Source organism: Cataglyphis hispanica, chromosome 22 (assembly GCF_021464435.1).
Source record: "Cataglyphis hispanica isolate Lineage 1 chromosome 22, ULB_Chis1_1.0, whole genome shotgun sequence".
Taxonomy (NCBI): domain Eukaryota; kingdom Metazoa; phylum Arthropoda; class Insecta; order Hymenoptera; family Formicidae; genus Cataglyphis; species Cataglyphis hispanica.
The window spans coordinates 391,230-414,052 of record NC_065975.1 but is presented as its reverse complement, the minus strand read 5'-3'; the positions used below and the strand labels follow the sequence as shown (position 1 = coordinate 414,052).

General features: G+C 40.9%; 1 protein-coding gene across 1 annotated transcript in view; it reads right to left on the bottom strand.

Annotated features, from left to right (window-relative positions):
- LOC126857565 (B-cell lymphoma/leukemia 11B) overlaps window positions 1–22,823 on the bottom strand; it is a 127,752-nt gene that overhangs the window by 32,982 nt on the left and 71,947 nt on the right. Inside the window, 3 exon segments of the mRNA XM_050607142.1 lie at window positions 1,297–2,134; window positions 6,077–6,279; window positions 11,726–11,963. Coding sequence (XP_050463099.1) covers window positions 1,297–1,333 — 37 coding nt within the window. The 5' untranslated portion in view covers window positions 1,334–2,134; window positions 6,077–6,279; window positions 11,726–11,963.

Here is a 22,823-nt window from a genome sequence, read left to right as displayed (position 1 = left end):
TTGTTTCTCGCGCAAACGTATATCGCAATGACGCGCAATATCAATGGAATCGAAATGGATGTATAAAATGATTAGGATCAAAGTGGAGCGTACCGGACTCGCGTGACTCGATTGAAAACGATTTACGACGATCCGATCACGGAAGGATTTGCGGGCCGCCGATGAGAGTTTCTCGTTACAAATGGCACGGATTTGTCGACGGCGGTTAACAACCAAGGGAGAGAGAGAGAGAGAAAGAGAGATTGCTTTTGATCCGACGAAAACTTGCAATCGAGCTACGATGACAGATCGATTGAATCTAGTAGTAATTACGTTTTCGTTAATTAACGTTGTTTTTATAATTAATATGTAAAGTAAATATTTGAAGAAGTCAAGAAATGTATGAAATATCCGTTGATTTCCTCCAAAAGATTCTTCTTTTTACCATTTTTATTCAACATGATAAATATAAATATTTAATTGTGATATATATTTCACAAAGATAATAGTTTTTAGGGGCAAAACAAATATTCAATTTTTTATATTCGCAATAAGAATTTTTGACGGTACGCTTGTCTCGTGTTTCATCCTAAAACCGTTGTTTTCCGGTAGACAGATATTATAACAAGTGACTCGACCAATTCCAGTTCTTCTGATTCTTTGTCTCTTTTAAGTTTCAATTATAGAACGAAGCAAACAATTACGCAAAGTTAACTAACGTTGCTGAGAAACCATTCATTCTTCTTACAGACATTTATCGGCAATACAATTAAATTCTAATTATCGTAAACATTCGCGAGTTATCTGGCTTTGAGAGCAATCGAAAGAAAGAAAGAGAGAGAGAGAGAGAGAGAGAGAGAGAGAGAGGAGGTAACGGGAATACATTATCAAATCTAATCTAATCGCATTATAGGCGGTAAAAAGCAGCGCGACAGCCTGGCTTAAAGGCTGAAGAAACGTCGTAAAATAGGCGAAGAGCTTTACGATTTTAAATAACTTTGTACGCGTCGTTTCTCGTTTGACCGCGCGAATTCATAAACATGATAAATTATCGTCGTCGCAAAGACGTGTCCTTTAATCGCGCGACTTTCATACCCGTTGTACGTTGCTCGAAACGGACGCACTTGTCAATTAAATACAAAGCTATTCGCCCAAATGACCGACGATAATTCCGATCACGTGTTGTCGGTATTTGTTTACAAAAAATGACATATATGTGTATACATCGGTATGTAAACACCTGCGAAAACACGCGGTCATGTCGGCCGACGGGCGAGTTATTCCTGCGGGCTTTTCTTTTTCTCTCTCGTGACTCACCTTGCGCGATCCTGACCGCGGGCATTTTGATCCTCATGGTGGCGTTTGCGATCTTCGACTCTCGTCGCGTGAGTTTCACCGTTTCTCGGACAACAACGAGAGCCTGGGCTCCGGGACGGAGTGGAAAGGGGGATGATTGTTGCTGTTGTTGTTGTTGTTATTGTTGACGCCTAGTCGTCGTGTCTTCCTGTGATCACATCCGCGGGGACGAGATGAGGAAGGAGGAAGCGACGAAGAGCGCGCGTCGGTGTCAGGAACAGCGGGACAAAGGACCCGATCTTGGCCGTCGTCACGCTTCCGCCCTCCTCCCTCTCACCTCCGCCGCGCGTTATCGCCCGCCGCGAACGAGTCCATCCGATCTTTTTTTTTTCCCCGGAGATATCGAAAACACTGTCTTTTTTTCCCTTCGGAAAAACACACGCGCTCGCGCGCGCGTTCTTCTACCTGCGGCCCGCTCTCTCCTCAGTTTATCCGACACTTGTCACTTGGACACTTGTTCGTCAACTGTCAATATCGGTCCTCATGTTTCTCGTCGGTCGCGCTATTCCGCGACTGCACCGCGTCCATCAACAACATATGACAGAGACGGAGCTAACGGCGATCGAGACGATCCGCCCGCACTGGGTGCGCACCGACGTGAACGACGGTAGCACCCTTTGCGATTAACAGCGAGTCTCGAAATTTATTACACGGGATCGCAAAAACACTCTCGAGCGCGATCAACGGCGTTCATAGTCTCACTCGATTTTCCGCGGACAAGAAATTACGTCGTCGTCGGAATTGACTTTGTTTCTCGCTCACATTTCAGTCCGGCCGACACACAGTAGTAGTCTGGAGACTGGTATAAGAGAAGAAAAAAAAAGGTAAATATAAACAAGTCCAAAAGCGTCGCGCCGCGCGAGTGTCCCGCAGGCGCGATATGTATATATTTCGCTGCGAGTTCGATGAACTGGAAACTGTCGTCGTATCTAACGATATCCTCGGATCCTTCGACGTCTTCACACACACTGTCTCTCTCTCTCTCTCTCTCTCTCTCTATCTATCTATCTATCTATCTATCTATTTATCTTCGTCTTCTGTTTATTTTTAATTGCCGATCTGATACACCCGCGGTCCCTGGACTACGCGCGATCGCGATCGTGACGTCGACGTGCTGCAACAACACCGCGTTCTTGTGCTAGGGCGGGCCTGACGTTGCGTCGCCGATGATGTTGATGCGACCTGGTGACGGCGCGGGTGCTGGATGCCTGATGCCGGCGTGGACCGGAGCGACGACGGTCCAGCATGGGTCGTATCGCCGAGTGGACTGTGCCGGACTGTGCGCGCCTCTAGTCGTGTGCCGTGCGGGACCTGGTGTGCGTCGGGCACTGCGCTCGACTTCGGACGCGCTCGGTTCGCCTCGGCGCCGAGGCCGGACACCCCACGCGCTCTCGGGGTAGTTTTCACCCCCTCCCCCCGTGGTGGGGGTAAAGGCTCTCCCTCTCTCTCTTTCCCCTCGCCGTCTCTCGCTCCCTCCCTACCTCCCCTTTCGCTTCCCTTTCTGTATCCCTCCGTTTTCTATCTCATCCCCTCCCATACTCTCTCTCTCTCTCTCTCTCTCTCTCTGCCTCTCTCTCTTTCTGTCTCTGTATCTCTCTGTTTCTCCCTTCCACTCGCACTCGCTATAGCCGCGCAAACACGCCCGCACACTTTCGTCTTTCTCTTCTCTCGTCTACCGTCTGGCTGCCAGATCCGCTCCTCTCGCTTCCACCTCCTCTCACGCTTCATCGAGACTTCACTCAACGGCATCGGCCGGGTCCTTGTCTCGCGCGCAAAGATAACCGCGAAGAGGGAGAGACCCCGGCGCCTTCTCTCGCGCGGTTATCTCCGGCGCGGCGAAAGTGGAAGGGGAAAGACGCGCTCTTTTTTTTCCCAAAACGCAACCCTTTCCTCGCGTCGCGGCGCGAACGCGGCTAATACGATTTTTCCGACGTGTTTCAACGGACGCGCGCGAAGGGAACTAACGGGTCCGTATCCGGCGCGCGAAAACTCGTCTTGCGTATATAGGATGCCCGGGAAAAGAATTGTCAAGCGGATATTTTTTCAATCTTGATATAATCTTAAACTTTTTCTACTATTACTCAGCTCTTTTTTCAATGTTAAACAAATTTCTAATTGTTTAATAAAGGGTTAAAATTATATAATGTTATATGCGTGTGTTTGGCATAAATATATTGCTCCATATGTTTTTTTTTTCAATTTTTGATTAGTGAACTCACGAATGCAAATGGGGGAAAAGTTTATAAAAAAAATTTAAGATAAAGCGCGCAGACAACCTTCGCGATGTCGACGCGATTAATGCTGACCGAGCGTTTAAGTTACCGCGGTAATTCCCGAACGTATTAATGTTGTTTGGCGAGATGCCAAGTTTTCGTTGCTGATCGTTGCCGCACTCGTTGTAGCGGCGATGAGTTTCTGTAGCAGAATCCCGTCTCGTGCGCGTGACAAATTTGTTTCAAGTTACTTTTACTAAGTACTTTTCGGGAATTGTTAAACCGCCATTACTTGTCGAGAACAGATAAATGGAGACTGTATACAATTTATTCCAAGCTCGATTAGAAAGTTTTAAAATATAAACTATAATAGTATATTATATATTATAATGACATATTTGATACTGCTTATAATCTGTCAGAGATAATTAAATTGATGTTAAAATATGACATATTTTTTGCACTCATTAAGAGATTGTAAATTGGAGGAAATCTGGAAAATTTGAATGCAAAATATGATGATACAGATTCAAACGTTTCCTACGATATCCGAATTAATTAATTTCTCAAAATCATTAACTTCCGCATCACGATCGCTTTATTTTTATATAAAAAAGAATGACGCCAAATACACGAGTCCCAGGCAGATTCAGAGGCTGAATCGTAGAGAGCAACGGAGTGATGCACGCTCGTCGTCGCTCGAAACTTGCCGTAAACACGTAGCGTCGAGTCACAGAGAAAGCGGAGGAGCACACAGGAGTACCTGTTCTCTCACATTAATTATTCCGCGACTAAAACCCCTCATTCTAGTTGTGGGATCGATATCCGCGGCGCGGATCTTTCCGGGATTATTCGTCGGAGGATCTCGATCCTGCGACTAGGCTAGCGGAGGAGAAATAGAAAGAGAAAGAGAAGATGAGGTGGAACGGAAAGAGACGTGGCGGGAAGAATGCCTCGTATTATCCTGGATCCGGGAGACGTTCATCCGTCTACAAAGAGACGCGGTCGTCGCGATAGCAAGTTCAAAGTTTCAAAGGAAACGTCGTCGTACAGTTCGTTCCGTACGCATCCGTATATATACATATATGTATATATATATATATATGTATATATATACATATATGTATATATATATATATATATATATATATATATATATATATATATATGACGTCACTTTCTCATCTTCGGTCTGCACTGTGACGGACCGCGCGATACGGTGCGCCCTTTAATTTTCCAGCGGGCGGAGGCGGTCTCTTTCCTCGAGTCGAGGACGTGGGGGTCGGGGGAGAGGGAAGAGATGGGCGCCGAAAATGCTTCCCAGGCCCCAGACGCGCCCTGTCCTCGGCTCGTTCCTCGGGGGAGGCGTCTCTGAAGTGACTTTTAACAACCCCAAAAAATTATCTGCCGCGAGCCCAGAGTGTTTGAGGCTCCTGGACAGTGTTTCGTGGTATCTCCGTCCAGTGTATCTCGACCGGCCAATCTGGGCGGGAAAGATTCCAGAGAGCAACGAAACTTTTCTATCTATGTTTCCATTAACTTTGTAATATTACATTTAATGTCACACCTAAAAATCCACTTTAATCGTTTGTTGACAAATAAAGAGAGAAAGATAAATATATTGTATTAGATATATAAAAAACAGGCTAATAAAAATATAAGAGCGCTGATGAAGATCGATTGCAGACAAAATTCGCTTAGAATTAAATTTGACCCGAATAATTTAATAAGATATTTTTGCAATCTTTTTTTAAGCGGAGGGAGAGAGGTCAGAGACTTCTTCGAGTTGAAAAATACGAATTAAATTTTTCGACAGTTTTCCGCTTGTCGAACGTCACGATCGATGCGGCATCACGATTGCGCGCCTAATCGATGTTAATCTCGGGAGAAAGGGGTACGATTATCACGATTATCGAACATACGCCGCGCGGAAAGTAGCGAGCGTTTTCACGGGTAAAGGTGCAATGGGTGCGCGACACGCGACGTCGACATCGCGAATTTAAGCTCGTGGTATTTCGCGGTCGAAGGTTAATGTATTTTCCTTAGGCGATTTTTGCATAAAAATGTCAGTTTCTCAGACAAAATACAGGAGTGAGGATTTTGATTCGATCATACTCGCGACGATTTAATCTTCTCGAATTAATTAATACTCGACTACATGGCATCAATTTGCCCGGTGCACTGTGGAGAAACGGTAGAGAACGTCTCCGTCTCGGTGCATCAGGTTGAATGAACGAATCCAGATCGCGCGCGAGGAAAGTTTCCAAACGCCTTTCGCGAGCATCATCATCGAGAGGACCGACAATGCATTTATCCGGCGATTTTATACGCATCCAGTTTGAGTATATCTTATTTACGGCAGCGCTAGATAGATAATATCTCGTCCGTTCGGAATGCATAAGTTATCAAGCGGTTTATTATGGGTAAACACGCTAGGATACACGCTTTGACTTTCTGGCAGAGGGACGAGGAGGAGAGAGAGAGCGGGAGAGAGAGAGAGAGAGAGAATGCACCGCAAGAGAATGCACCTTGCGCGTATCCCTAGAAAAGGCAGCGATCCGTTGACCCGTGTGAAACTCCCACATTCATTACCGCGGGGCCCACTGTATTCCGGACGACCGCAAGTTCATAGAATTTTTTCCGCGCTCTCCGTGTGTCCCGGCTCTCTCGTGCGTGTTTCTGCGATTCCTCTTCCTCGCGCAGACAGAGCGCAAGTCGCTCCTCTCGTGACCTGCAAGAAAATAGGTGAGATTGATGCAAGCTTTATTTCCGATAGAATACGATTTTTTAATTTTTGATAATAATTTTAAAATTTTTTCCTATTTGTTTTAAGATGTTTGATTAACTTTTGAACATTTATATAAGCAAGACCATTTCACGAGATTTTATGCAATATTTTTCATATCGAATATACAATTATATATTGCGACTAGATGATATTACTAGATTAGATTTACATAAAATCGAAAATAATCCTTCAATTAATTGCATAAATCGCGAGCGCATGAAAAATTGTAAAATTAAAAACCAAGTTGAAGAGTCTGTTATTGAATATTTCCAAATAAGAAAAACAAACATATTATTTGACAGCTGTTGCTAATGAGCTAAATAATATGACTTTGAGCAATTAAAAAATCACATTAAAAGAGAGAGAATCAACTGGCTCTTTTTTCTAGGCAATTTCGCAAGTATATATTTTTTTCTTTTTTTTATGCCACAGCTATTATGAATCAGCGTTTGTTATGAGAGGATATATGTTCCCCGCACATCGATGCGTTCGTTCGTAGTTAAGTCAAACAATACCAACAGACCGCGATAATGTAGGTACTCGTCACGCGTTCGGCGAAGTGTGTCGCCGATACGACCACCGGGCGATCTGCGATAGCACAATGGGCCACAGTTGCGAGATGTCACCGGCTTCTCAGCTAATTCTTTGCCGCGTGTATATGCGCAACAAACGTCGCTTCGGTTTCGGTTTTCGTATCGTCAATCGTACACGACAAATATTTCCCGTGACATTAAACGTGTGTTTAATTTTCTTATTCCTGTATCTAATAATTTTTTCATCGATCTCCTTTACGTTCCTCGTCGAAAAAGTACTTTGCTCCGGAGATCTCTCGCACTCTCCCTAAATGCGAAGATCATCAGCCGAGCCGCATTTCCGACACAGATGCGGTCAAATGCGTATTCTGAAACTGGCAGAGCCCAAGCCGGGCGAGAGAGGGAACCTCCGTGTCGCGGGACGTTAATTTCGGACACCCGTTACAGAGAGACGAGCCGTCCAAAGGGTGAAAAAACCGTGGCTGCGTGGACCGTCTTGGTGACGATGCCCGCGCGGCTATCCCTCTCCCCCTTCCCGGCGTCCCTAGCCGTGATCCCTGCCCTAACAACGCATCCTGTTCGGGGTTTTAAAGATTATTTTTACTTCGGGACAAAAAAGATCTGTCTGGCGACTCGGCGACGTGCACATGTGCCTCGCACCGACGATCACGACGACGGCAACGACGACGACGACGACGACGACGACGACGACGACGACGACGACGACGACTAAGACGGTGACGAGAAAGAGGTCCGATGGTTTCGACCGCGCTCCCGTTGCTCACGTCCAGCTCTTCGTGGGAGTTTATCGCCCCCTCCCCTCTCCCCGCAACTCATCCTCCAATCTCCCTTGATGCTACTGCGAGAGTGGAACGAGAGGAGGTCCGGAGATAAAAGCAAAACAGACCCTGAAACGACTGCGTGCCGACATTGGTAGTTATATTGGTGACCAGAGAGATGGTCAAGAGGTCATTCTAGCATTAATCGATATTTTTGAAAATTCTTGGCCAGTTCAAAATAAATCATTCCAATTTCGGCATGATTATTTCATAATGTAATCTACGATAAAATACAATAAGAAATTTCACTTCTCACGTAATGCGTATATTATTAAATGCAATGCGTGATTAAATCGTTAAGTCTTAAATGCGTGATTTTTTAATAACTCATTTTGCTAAAATTTTGAACAGAATATTGTCGAAAGATATAGTTTTTTTCAAAAAATATTTGTTAAAGGAGAAAAAAAATTTAATCAAAGGCTTCGGGGAAAAAGAAAAAATATGCAAAGTCTCAAAGATTTAAACGCATCTTCTTTGTTCTCTCGATAACCGAGACCTTCAAAAAGAAAGGCAAATGACCACGTAGTCCATCCATTCGTGGCTACGCCACTGTGGCATGTGAGTGCTCGAGAGAGAAGAGACAGTTACCAAATATAACCGGAGGACAGACCCCTTGCCAAGGGTGTTTATAAGTTTTGGACCTTCGCAAGGGTTGGCCCCGATCATGCGCGCGCGCGCGCGGCCCATTTTTCCCAGAAAGTCCCATCTATCGGCACATACGCACGCACGGGAAATCGACCACCCTGTGTGCCTTCACGCATCGCCTTATCGTTTTTCTCTCGGCCGCGGGATATTTCTGGAAGGGCCCTCTCGTAACCGGATATCCCCGGACTAGCCGCCAAGCAAATTTTCGACAATAATCGTCAACGGCGCCGCCCTGCGTAGCGGAAACTCGCGCGAGTTTTGGAGGTCATCGAACCGGGCAACCACTTTGAAAATCTTGATACAGTATATAATTGAATTTTTTTTAAAGGAGTTGCTATTTTTGAGAATACATTGCTTGAATAGCGATCAAATTATCGTAAAAAATTATTGCGAATAATATATCTTATTATATATATCTTATTAATTGACGACATTAATCACAAAAATATGTATTAATTATATTTTCTTGAAGACAGTGAAATTAAGAGCATTTCAAGGCATTTAGTGTTGGAGGGGAAACCCGTATATGAAAATCACGCAATATTTCTTTGAGTTCTTTTTTTATTTTTTCTGGCAAAGAGTCTGTTTGGTGAGAAATTTTCGTATCGGATATATATTGGATGTGTGTATATTGATAGTGTCGATCTTCGCGATGATTAACGTCGCGCAGAATTTCGCATTCCCGCAGATCTCACGGGACACTTTTTCGCGTCTGAGAACGTAGCGGTCGCCATCGATGATTTAACGGTGCACTAAATCATGACAGCGGGAAACAACGAAATCAAAGGAAGAGAGCGAGAGGGACAGAAAGATCGCGAAAAAAACACAATCTATTTATTATTCCCAAAAGACGTCAGAACAAACATAGCTAAACAAATATGTACATAGAAAATAATAATAACGCTAAACAAAATTATCAAAAAATAAAAATTGTTTTAATCACTTAATTATTAAACTATGTAACTATATAGTTATTTAATTATTAAACATATAATTTCATAAATTTTTACAATATCAAATTTTAACAATATCAAAATCTCAGAAAAAAATTTAATTTAAAAAATGGTAAGATAAAAGGAGATATATATATATATATATATATATATATATATATATATATATATATATGTATTTAAGATGCCGTCAATAAGTCTATTTTTATCTTCGATTTGATAATGTAAGTTTTGATTTACCAATCAATTGGCATTATTGGCATCGAGTTTTCGCGTTGTTATCATTTGCAAGACAATTTATAATTATCTCCAAAATCAGAAATGTTCTCCTGAACAGATCTCAAAATTTTAATTTAACTTGCAGCGTAATCTGATTTCCGTCATCACAGACGGTGAAATGGGTCAAGCTACATTCTGGAAGTGAACTCACTCTAGCTTCTTCGAAATTAATCAGATCCATGCAATTGATGTCTATAAATGTGGCCTGATAAAACGAGTCAAAATTCTATTTAATCGAAGTTCTATTTCACGTTTTATTTCAGATTTATTACTCAGCTCTGTCACGAGTCTTACGCAATTATTTATACACAAAGACTCGATATCTGTACTTAATATAATGAATAAGTGAAAGAGAAGGAGGGGAAAAGAGTTTTAATTGAGAAAATTCTCTTAATTGCTTCCGGTTGAAGACAATTTTATGAAATATAATTTAATACAAAATGTTCTGCTTTATTTATTTATCTATTATCAATTATTGCGATAAAGTAATAATTTTTGTCATTTATAACATTCTACGCGTAAAAAATTAAAAATTATCTTTTGCAAATCACATACTCATATACAATGTATTTAGTTTAAGTATATACACATAATTATTTTTTTATTAAATTTTCGTTCAAGCCAATATATGTATAGAGTCTTCTTAAAAAAATAATTTTTATTTGAAATATTCTTTTATATAACTTTATTATTTGAAAAAATAACTGAGTGTTTCTACAAACAGTTTTTATTTTTGCAGAGTCTTCAGAATATTATTTACAATTAGTACAATTCTCTCATAATTATACCTCATGACGTACTCGCGACGGAAGAAGAAATCTCATTCGCGATAATATGCCAATTAAAGTACATTTCTGCCGATAGCTTTTTCGATGTGCACCCGGCGTCGATATCCGGCCCGGTCCACGGACACTCCCGTTTTTTCCCATGTCCATTTTTGCATAAAAAAATTCTCACCGTGCCACTTTCGCACGGCCCGGTCTCCGCGCACGGTGTGACACCGGAAAAAAACATCCCGCGCGCTCCTCTCCCCTTGGGGCTGACGTACCTATGTGCGGCTCTAGGTGCAGCGCATTCCTCCTGCATCGCGATACACGATGTGCGCGCGACGTGAACGCGCATCGTGGGGTGGCGAGAGCCCGCCACCGAGGGTGCCACGGTGCGTTTTTTTTCCTTTTTTTCTTGGGGCCCGTCGAGAACGACGAGAGGGAGAAGGAGAGAGAGAGAGAGAGAGGGGGAGGGGGAGGGGGGTCCAGAGCGCTGCCGGAACTGCATCAAAACGGAAACACCTTGTAGATGAAGAGAAAAACATCCCGTTCGAACGAGGGGGAGGGGAAATATTAGGAGGAAGGGGGAAACGACCCTTACGGTACCCCGAATGGCACAGATTCCTCTCGACGGCGGAAGATGTAAAAAAAGAGAAGCATTTTCTCCGAGTAAAAAAACTGAAATACTGCTAGGTTGTTAGCCCGAGTCCACATGCGCGCATCGAGGAGGAGACGACGGTGATATCGGTCTTTGATGGGCGAGCTGAAAAATTTCGGGAAAGTGCACGGTCGCGCCTTCCGTTCGTGAGAACGGACCGCAGTTGGCGCGGGGCTGACTTAAAAAAGGTCTCTATTTCGGGATAACGGCGCCGTCGTAAGAGAAAAGGTGCTCCGCCGTGAATTGCCGGTTTTCGATCGGATATAAATATCCGCATCAAAGGCGTCATCGGTTTTAGGAGAATCGATTGATTATTATACTTGAGTAATCAAATATCATAAATAAATGTACAAGAAACGTTGTTTATTCAATTATAGACTTTAGCACAATTTCATTCATGCGTTGATCCGATAACCGTGATTCTGATAAAATTAAAGACATAATTTTATTAATCGTGTAAAAGTTTTCTTTTTATTTATATCGATTCTTATATAATTGCGTTTAAATCATGTTTTTGGATAACACTTTTTTATTAATTGAGCACGATTTATGCGCGTTGACTATCCCATTCTTTTTCGTGATAATCGTTCTCTATGGACGACTTTTTAGCCGCAGGCTGCATCAGCGTCATCGAATCGATTCTCGTGGATGTGAATCTCGTTCTACAGACATAGAGCTACTAGCTGAGATCTTAAACTGGGCCTTAAGCCATTACCCCCGAATGATGGGCTCCCTCGATCTTCTCTCTGTTCTCCATCCGTCTTTTTCCCTCCCAGGTGCATCCTTCGTTTCACGTTGGATAGATCATCTCTCGTCTGCCGTCTCACTGTACCAGGCGCATCCTTCTTCCTCTTCTCTAGCCTCAACCTCACCCCGCAGATCCTGTGCATCTTGGCCGCCCCTTCCGTAGCGGCAGATGGCCGGCCAAGGGGTAAGAAAAAAATCCTAGGGCTCTGAAAAAAGGGAGGAGGTATATAAAAAGCAATCCGTGAAAAAAAAAGAGAGCTGAAACGGAGGGGAGGGGAAAGGGGGCGCGGGGAGCGACGCGAAGCACGTGTGTTCTTGAAAATTTTCCCGAGTAAGGACCCTGTCCTTCTTCATCGTCCAATATGGCCGATCGCCCCCTTTGATCGAATTTCGGCCATTCATCGAGATCGATTATACGATCGAGCAACCATTCTTCTCGTTACCTTGGCGGCTCGATCGTTTTCGATCTCGCATTAGCGTCTCCGGTGACGAGGAGCGTCAATTTTCGAAAAATTGACTCCGCACAGCTGTGGGTGATCTCCCACTCCGCTCCTCCTTTTTTCCTTTCTTTGTAACTTGTTAGTTGGATGTTTCTGCACGACATTGTTATATCGCATGATTTGCATGATTTTATGAAGCTTCATGATATGTTTTGTTAAGATCAGTCGTAATCAGGATTATTTCTTGTCTTACAATCAAAGTACATCATATCATATGCAGTTATAATGTGCAGCTATACCGTGTTGTGATGGTATATGGATATAAAAAAAGAAAAGACACATATCTCGTAGTTTTTATTTTAAATTTGAAAATAATAAAATTATTTTATAGTAAGAAACATTTTTTTACATAATAATAATTAATTTAATATATAATTGAGATACGTTTTATTCAATATACATCAATTATTTCTTTTTTTCTTTTTTTTTTTAAAAAAAGAGTATATTTGGCAGCAATATATTTTTATAAAAAAATTATATATATTCGACAGTCTGTTGTTTAATTTAATTGATATAAATATAACGCAGAATAAGTTTTGTAAAAATTGTATGTCCAGACGATAAGGTCCTTTTTTTATATCTCGCGCGGGAATCTTTTCGCGTAACTGTAAAAGACCTCGCGTGCTATCCTAAATCTCGGATGACTCGAGATAGAGCCCAGGTAGAAAAATCGAAATTCATCATCAAAAAAAGAGAGAATAGAGGAAAGTAGAAGAAAAAGAACGTAGCGGGAAGGGCGGATAGAGCAAAGATCTCCGCGCTTCTGGACGCAGGCCAGCTGACCAACCGTGGGAAGACATGATTTGGCTGGCCTCCTTTTTTTTAAAAGGATTTGAGAAAATTACTTTTAAATTGGCGAGCCACCGGAATCCCTAGATGCACCCGAACAGGTAGATCGGTGGTCAGTCTCTCCCGGGCGTTTCCGGAGATCCTTTCAAAACGCTTGCCGATGACTTTTGACTTTGGTCAAGCAATAAATCGCGAATAAATCATTCTTGTTCACGCATTTAGCAGTTGTTTATTTCTTTATTTATTTATTTGTAAAAGCATTCTTGTATTTGTAAAGCATTTTTCTTCCATCGAGAATTTGTGCTACGCCTTGTAAGATTTTCTTACGTCAATGCGCTATATTAAGAAAACGGAAACGTTCGTAATAAAAGAGAAGACGATTTTAATTTGATCAGAAAATTTGAAAAAAACCTTCTAAGATCTCTGAGCGACTTTATGATGATTCTTCGCTTCTCGAGCGCGCGTCTGCTACTCGTATTTTTTCCTCGTTCCTGTTTTGTCACAACGTTAGACAGAGCGTGAGGATCGTTAGGATTGATATCGGATACCTCCTTGAAGAAGCGATTTTACGGTATTCGTAAAACACTCGAAAAGAACGGAAAGCTTTCTTGACCGGGACACGCGCGCGCGATCGCTACTCTCCGAAATAAATATTGTCAAGAATATCGACGACGGACAAAACAACGCCTCTCTTTTTCACCGTGCTATTTCTCTCTCTTTTTCTTTCTTGCCATTACTGTATAATAAAATACGTTCTTTCTCTTTCTTTCCGTTTTTCTCGAAAGTCTCTTCTTTCGAAAGGGAGGCTATGCATTTTTCGTGCGTTTAAAAATAGGCGATTCGCTGTACCGTGTACTGGCCAGAGGTCAGTAACTTCTTGGGCGCAAGACTGCGCAAAAATAGCCGGCAAGACGAAAAAAAAAAAAAAAAATAATTTCTTCTCTCCCCTCCCTCCACGAGAAAGCTCTTCTCTCGTCGGCAATTTCAGATATGCAGCGTCGTCTCCGACGCTCGGACGTCGTCGGTTCGCGTGATTTCAAAACTTGCTCCTATCAGATCGCGCATCGTCATTTGATCGAGAAAATCTGTACTAAAGACTTTTTTTAGCGCGATAAATATTGCAAGATTTTTTTATTACAGTGTGTAATCGAATTCATATATCTATATGTATTCTATATAATTATATAACGCCATCACATATAGAAAGTTACTGCGTGTCGCATACATTTTCTTTCATACAACGTGTATTCTTACGTCACATCTGTACGCTTTAACGGGAATAGATAGATTTCATTTCAAGCGGAAAGATCGCAAACGATTCAACGGCATGCAACGATTCGGAAGGCGTCCAGTTGCATCGCGCGTTCCGACAGAGAGCCGCACGTTAAAGGGAGAGGGCCCTCTCCTTCGGGCCCTTTCTCCTTTCCCTCGGGCGGATTCTCGCCTGTTTACCTCACGGGCCCCGGTCGATTGCGAGATCGGTTCGAATCTGCAGCGTCAGTTCTGCCAGATTTTTCACGGTTCCGATCCCCTTTGTAGGGGGGAGGGCTGCCCGGCTTGTCATATTTGCCTATGATGGACGATTCCGTCCATCGAGAAAGAGCTCCGCGAGGTGACAAGAGTTCCCTAGCTAAGGATGACGAACGCATTTCTCATTCAACACTCGCACCGTATTTCGGCCGATCTCGCCGATTCTGATTATGACCGCTTTCTCTCGGATCGGCCAGTTCGATTTCTTTCTTTTTTTTTTTTTCTTAGGATCCGGAACGAAGCGTCGCGAACACCCTGGCTCCTTTCTTAGCTCAAAAGCGAATAGTCGTGGCGTTTCTTGCACGATCGGACCGCGAGGAGGCCCACAGCTGGACAGTTGCGTCGTGGGTTGAGTAAAAATAGACGCCACTGTCCTAGCGCCCGCTTCTTTCAGCTTTCCCCAAGCTGCAATCGTCGCGATAAACGAAGAAACTTTGGAAAAAAATATATACGTCGACGACGATATTGTTTTACTTTCCGACAAAAAGAGAGACGAATTTATGACTTTTGATAAATTAAAAAGCTTCGAGAAGAATAAAGTATTAAATTATTTATTAAGACTTATCGTGACATCGTTTTAGCTTACGTCATTTATAAGTTTGATTATTATTTTAAAAGGGAGAATTATTTTTGTATTTTTGTATTTTTAGTAAATATAGAATATATATTTTTACATAATAAAAAATCAAATCAGAGGCATACTAAAATTGATTGGCCGCTTTATGATTGACAGTTACTCATCTGATCTATCCTTTAATCGTAATTGGCAGTGAGTAGAAAAAACGTCAAATGGAGATATCGCGTTTGTCGACCGACACTGTGATCGGGGAATTAACATAATCTTATAACTGACGGTAAAACCGAATAGTAGTTCTATAATTAGAGATTGATCGGTGACAGGAGGAATCGCGCCAACAGTCTGAATTAATTATCATCAACAAACCGATATCCTTACCGAGTCTTTCCCGCGATCTAATCCTCTTCCTCCCCGTAATCCCCCGCATCCTAAACACGCGGTCTCAATTTAGAATTGAATCCCGGATCCGAATAAGCGACGGTGAACGAAAAAAAAAATCCCCCATGCTCTCTACACAAATCACGCTTTCCCCGCGCCTCTCCCCGACATAGAGGAGGAAAAAAATCGAAAGGAACGAGGAGACAATTGGCTATATCCTCGCAGCGGAAGCGAGACTCGGCGGCGCCCCGGGCGTTCAGGACATTGCGAGAGCGACTCCAGATCCGGCAAATCGCACGAGATAAATTTCCCAGTGACATCAAATCTTCTCTAATTCCACCAGTCGCTCCTACTTAGTCCGAGAAGCTCGCCCATCACAATGTATATCCTACTGAGAAGAATAATATAACGGGAATGATGGAAGAAGCAGCCATTATGAAATATGCGGTGAAAATAGAAAATCTGAGAAAAATGTACGAATATATCGTGTAACTTAATTTTTACTTTTCTATTATTTTTATTTCTATTATTTAATTATTTTTTCCGTTTCCCCGTTTCAAGAAAAATTTCTATCGGTCCTCTTTTCCACTTATTTTTTATAGATCATGTTTGGTTCAATTGTGTCAAAAAAGGTCAAAAAATGTTTGCATGCTCAATTATTTTTTTAAATAATAGTTATAAAAAATATTTTGAATAAAAGTTATTTTGTTTAAAAAAATCTATATATAGTGATTTGAACAAAAATCTTTATTTTTTTAAAATGTTGTCCATATACGACAGTTTAATTTTTTTAAATGAAAGAATATATCGAATAAAATAATGTATCAAATATTTGAATAAAATAAGTTTTATTCTAGAGAAAAATTTTTTAAAACTCTATTATTAAAAAAAAAAAAAAATTTAATGTATACACTTAAATCAAACATACACTGTGTACAGTTTGAGAGACGAAAATTCAGAAAAGCTGAAAACCGAGCTACGCCGGAGTAAACGTTAGGTTCACGGTAATGTTCTCGCCGCAGCTTAATCGTTTTAGGAGTCGACCGGCAACGCGTCTGCGGATGATCCCAGCGGGCGGTCGAATCGGCCAAGGAAAGTACGTGAAGCTTGCGAAATTTTCGTTTACACAGCCGCGCTCGGCGGACGCGCTTCGCCCGTATATCAAAAGTTTAATTGAATTTTCGGCCGTGGCCCCGAACCGGAGAGAGATTAGGATCGTCCGCCGGCCCGTACCCTCTCCCCCTCTCCTCCTCTTCTCCGCTCAGGTTCGCGTCTAGTAGACGTATTGTGTACCCGCGTCCCCGGGTCGTCTTGGCCCTCTTCCTTATCCGCACTTTTATCTGATTTGCGTGCATCTTTACGCACGTGTTATTCTAGCTGCCGCCCAGAATTTTCTTTTGCGATATTCCGTGATTAATTTAAAGATCGATTTACAAGAATAGTTTCATTTATTAGTTTGATACATAATTTTAAATATTTAGAATATAAGTATCATTGTCTCAGAAAAGTTCTTTGACTCAAAACTATCTATATTATTTGACGAGAGGACAGTTTTCTCGCGCAATTGCAAAGACGTGTTTGCGCTCTTCCTTCTGCCTTTACATCGGCGATTTGCATAATTACGCGTTTCAATATACTATCTGATCATGAGGGTCAGATCGAATTTATTTCATTGGCCCTCACCTGTCCCATACGATGCGGGTTGCCTCGGGGCAACTGACCACCTGTACAGTCGTGGTAGCAAAAAAAAAAGGAGGACGTCAATCGATTTAGAAAATAACCTGCATCGTAATAGTAGCGATTCTAAAAGAAAAATAATAATCGGTGAAGTTTTCAACGTGTGAATAAAAAAGATTATTAGCTAATTTTTTGTGTTTCCAAAAATTAAGCAAAATATAATTGTCAAAATTAAAATTAAAATCGAAATTCTCAAATAAATATTAAATAATGGTAGAAACTAGTTTTTAAAGATTAATTTTTATGACGAGACGATAATAAGAGGCCTTGAAGTAAGATAAACTGTCACGCTTAATTGAGCTGCAATAATTGCAGATATCCGAATAACTGAAAATATTTGTATGCCAAAATAAACATAATAATTTTTACGTTTCAAAATACTATTTAAAATTTTCGGGATGGAAAAAAATTCATTAAATTAATATAAAATTGCTTTATTTTTATTTGTAAAGAAAAAATTGCACGCACGATGGCCTTTTTTGGGATACAATTATCTGCAATCTCTCCATCGTAAACTTAAATATACCCGAACAAAGGATATAATTGAAAGCAAATTTCAACGACCTTTTTTAACACACCGAGAGGCACCATTACATTCCTCGCTCGAGACGGGACGCATTCTCGTCGCGGCGCTTAATTCAACAGCGACCATCGCGCATCGGCCAGGTCGAAGCACCCGCGCGAGACAATAGAAAAGCCATAACTTTCTCCGCCATAGCTCGTACAACCTATATCCTGTCCCCGGAGCGTCATCGTGGACGCGCCCAAAAAGTTCGCGCGCGCTTTCTCATACGACCTGTACCACGGCGATTATGACGCACGCTAGTGATACCAGCGGATAGAGAGTATTGGCAAATCGTCGCGAGCAAGGTCGAAAAGTTTGGCACCGTTAAACACACGATCTAATCAGAAAATTGAATCATCCATCGCCGGTTCTCCTATTTTCGACCCCCTACTCTTGATCCTACTCTTCTTCTTTCTTTTTTTTTTTTCAATGATGAGAAAGAGACCCCCATCCCCGCCTCTCTCTCTTCCTTTTTTCTTTCTTTTCTTTTGTTGTTTTTCTTTTTTTTGATCTCGGACTGTACGACCCGCATAGTTGTGACGCGCGAGAAGAGGTCGAATGGGTCCTCGTTCGTGAACGTGTGTCTGCGTCTGGAAAGGCTGTACAATGGGGACACATGTCAAAACAATTGGCACACAGGTGTATCGAATTTACCGATGGGAGAGACGTCCACGTTGAAAGAATCGTGGAGTTGCGTCACGACGTCCCGGCCCGCTCTATCAATGAATTTCCGTCGGCCAGCGACGAATCATCGAACCGGCGGCTATTAAGGACGCGTATTTGCATTCGACGAATGTTCCTTTTATCAACAGTGAATTACGACTGTTTGCGACTTGTTGCCTTTCCACACGAGAGCTTTCTTGAAAAATAATTTTTGTCTCTTCTCTCATGTGCGTATATATAAATCTCATTACTTCTTACATCTATACACAATTAATTGGAATATATATTTATACACAAGAACGATTGTCGATCAGATTTTTTTATTATTAGTTGCGTGTAATAATTTATAATCTTTTTCCACATCGGCGGTGTATGCTAAATTTGTGGCATTTTTTACTTCGTTCTGTGTTGATATAAAATTAATCGCGAATTAAGAAATTGAATTGAAACAGTATTTGATTTTTAATTTAATTGACGCTGAAAAACGCCACGGAGCGAGTGAGAGGCGGCGGATTGTGAGGGAGAGTGACACGCCGAGAGAGACGTAGGAGTAAAGCCGACGATGAGCAAGACCAAGGGAAAGAAGAGAGTAAACGGGATGAGGAGGAATTCCTGAGTCCGTCTGCGAACGAGTGGGAGAGAGAAAGAGTGACGGAGGGACGGACGGAGAAGGTTGTATGTATGTGTGTATGTATGTATAAGTGGCCGGGCACACCGACAGGCGGAGGGTGGGCGAGGAGGAAGAAGGCGGTGGAGGAGAGGGAATGAGGGGGCGAGGGGGGTCACAAAAATGACAATCATCGTCATTTTAATAATATGCAAAGGTATAGTCGACTTCCACGCCGGGCAAGTGCGGCCACAATGGCGTTATATAATGACAAAGACACGCCGGGGTCGGCTGGGTGCCTTTCGCTCGACAAAAGGCGCGGCGTTAGGGTCATCCTACCGGACCGGAGCATGTTTTGTCCGGCGCGGACAAATGTCACCGATAATGTTCTCCTTGGAGAACGGCCTGCGGCCGTAAAAGTCAAAATAACAGTTCGCGCCGAAAATATCGTCAAACCGAACGAGCGTCGAACGAGCGTCGAGGGGTATCGCTGTTGCTAGCCTCTAGTTTTAGATGTCCATTGAATTTGGAGCTCGACTCAATTAAAGAAAATGATGTCGCTTCCTTTCAATTTTTGCAATTGAAATATTTCTGCCATTTTACAAAGTGCTATATTACATCGTATTTTATATCGGACAAACCAATTTTTTTATCTTTTTATCGCACATTCATGGCTTCCATTATGCAATATTTGCATATTTTGTGCAATCATCATCGGAGCAACTCTCCGATCTCTTTTCTTGACGGCAATAAAGTTGATATGACAGTTGCACCGAAAAAAATATCGTGGTACGCACGCGGAGGAATCGCGCGACGCTGGCCGACAAGTTTGACATTTGTCTGTCGCGGCACACCTATAGAAATTTAAATTCGAAATAAGTTTTAAGCGAAATTTTAATCTTTTTATACATTTTGTACTTTTCGAAAGGAGAAAAACGCGTGCGTCTTTCATTCGTACAGATGAAAAGAAATTAGATCCAACAATCTGCGTTGGATGGAAAACAGAGCTGTTATAAAAAATTGATCGAAATTGGAAAGTTTGGGACAAGATTTTTCGCTGTTGGGGAAAAAATTTAATTCTCGATAAAAAGTTATAGAAATATTTGACGTTACTTTCGTCTTTGGAATAAACTTTTTTTTTTCTTATAACATGACATTTATTTTATTCTCTTGCTATAATATAATAGTTATTCCATTATATCTATGTCTTAAAATAATAATCTCCAACCAGGAGAAACGATCAGGAATCTCTGTCTGTAAACAAACACATCTTTATTATTTGTTTACATATCTTTATGATTTGTTATCTTTATTATTTAGTAATGTTTTATTTTGTGGACATTTTTTTAACGCATTGTCACTATGGTCGCAGAGAAACACGCGGAATTGAAGCGACGTTACGAAACAGTCGGTGTTTGACGCGTGTCGCGAGTACGATGGCGAAGGAATTCGTTTGTATATGCTAATAATGTATTTTTTCCGCGGACGCGATTGACGCGATGAATCGAACGATCTCTCGCGTACATGCAAATGAGACTGGTGTCGTCTCGCTTGATCCGCAACACGTCCGACAAATTCGTCTTAGCGATGCCGTGCCCGTTACGAAAATCCCTTTGTCATCTTGAAAAAGGATACACCGCTTACTTTTCGTTTCCGGTAACATAACTTTTTGTTGTATTCTATGCAATTTGATATTTTTTGTAAATTTATTTTTTTTTATTTTAATATATTTCTTGTATATAAATTTTATTTTAAATTTAATTTTACAATATTTTAATTATCTCTCTCTCTCTCTCTCTCTCTCTCTCGCTCTTCAGTCCTGTATTCTATGCTAAGCACGTAGATTTTTTATTTTATTATTTTATATTTATATTATTATTTATTTATATTCTTAATTTTATTTAATTTTATTATTATATTTTTTCTTACATGTTATTTGTTGTACATAATATGTGTTCATCTCGTCAAATCGCTTTTCGCAAAGAAATAATTATTTAAAATGCCGTAAAAATTTTTCTCATCCTCTCTATCGTCTATCAGTTTATTGCGAGATGCGATGGACGAACTTTAGTACACTAATGGCTACATATATAGCTGTAGATTCACACACCCACCAATTGGAATGCACGTACGGTCATGAGCCGTCAGAAATGGCCAAGCGCGCGCCACATTATACGCTTGGTTTATGTCACATCTCCGAGAAGAGATGATCTTCACTATCGGTAGACTTCAAATACTCTTTTGGAGGATATTTCTATTCGCTGTAATAATTGTATGCGCCAGATGTTATCGCACTGCCTGGTGCATTATACAGAATATCTATAGAGAAGACGATCCTTCTTAAAAGAAAATTTGGGTGACCCTTGCTATCTTCGTATCTAAAAACTCCACAAATTTAAATATTACATTTACTTATAACGTATTCTTTAATCTTAAATGTCTATAGAAAATTAATTGAAGAATAAGATGCCCTTAATAACTCGAACATCGCTGATGCTTTAAAATCGAGATAAATTCCTTTCTTTATGTTTATTAAGTATTTATGTTTATTATTTATTGGCACGTCAGCGATTATGCTATCGTCCCCTCGTTACTTTTGCACGCTTTGCATCTACCCGAGAATTCATGTAGTTTTCCATGTAACCGTAGTTTCTCCTTCATTGGACATCGCGAATCGATCTATCGCGCGATGTTAAGCTCGCCTCGCGTACGTGCCACCGATTCACATTTAACAATCGGAATGCATAGGCAGGCAAAAGGTGCCAGAAATGCTATGCTCGCACCATCTCCGTCCAAGACAAGAAAATCGCGCTAATATATCGCCAGACTCGCAACTACGATTCAGGCTGTAAAGTCAGAATTTTCCAATATTTGAAACCATTACAGAAAGAACGCCTTTCCTGTAATAATTATTCAAATACGAATCAAATAAAAAGTAAAATGATTATTCAGCGATTGATATTTAAGTGAATTATAAATAAAATAAATTTATCGAATAAAATAAAATTTTTAATAATTAATAATCGAAATTTATATAAAATGAAATTTATATAAAATCTAAATAAAATAAATATTTATCGAAAAAAATAAAAATGTAAATAATTATGTAGTGATTGAAATCTAAATTCCTCTACTTTACAAGAACTCGATTTTTTTATATTAAACAGTCAATCAAATAATCTGTATAAATAGCGTATATTTATTAAATTTTCGTGACATTACACAATTTTCCATGTTCAAAGTTTGAAATGTGTATGCTATATTCGAAGTTATGAATTATACGAATGATACAAATAAATTTATCTATCTTTGAACATTTATATCTCTAATTCTCTAACATACATAACGCTTATGCAATATTAGTGTTCGACGGATCTGTCGAGTTACTAATATCTTGTACTTAATATAATTATTAGTATTATTAGTTTGTATAATTATTATTATTATTAGCTTGTCTAAATTAGTATTGTCGATATTCCATTTTACATATGATGATCTTTCACGATCGATCTTATCGAGTATCTATATAAGTATCGATGTATTCTGAGGCTGCCTGTGTGTCTCCTTTAGATTTCTCTCTTTCTCGCTCCCTCTTTCTCTACGTTCCCTTCTTCTCTTTCTCTCGTTTTCTTCCTGCGAATCTATATTCAAATTGCGGGAGAAGGCTAATCATAAGCCCGTTCTTAACGGTACACGAACGAACGACCTCGTAATTTCTTA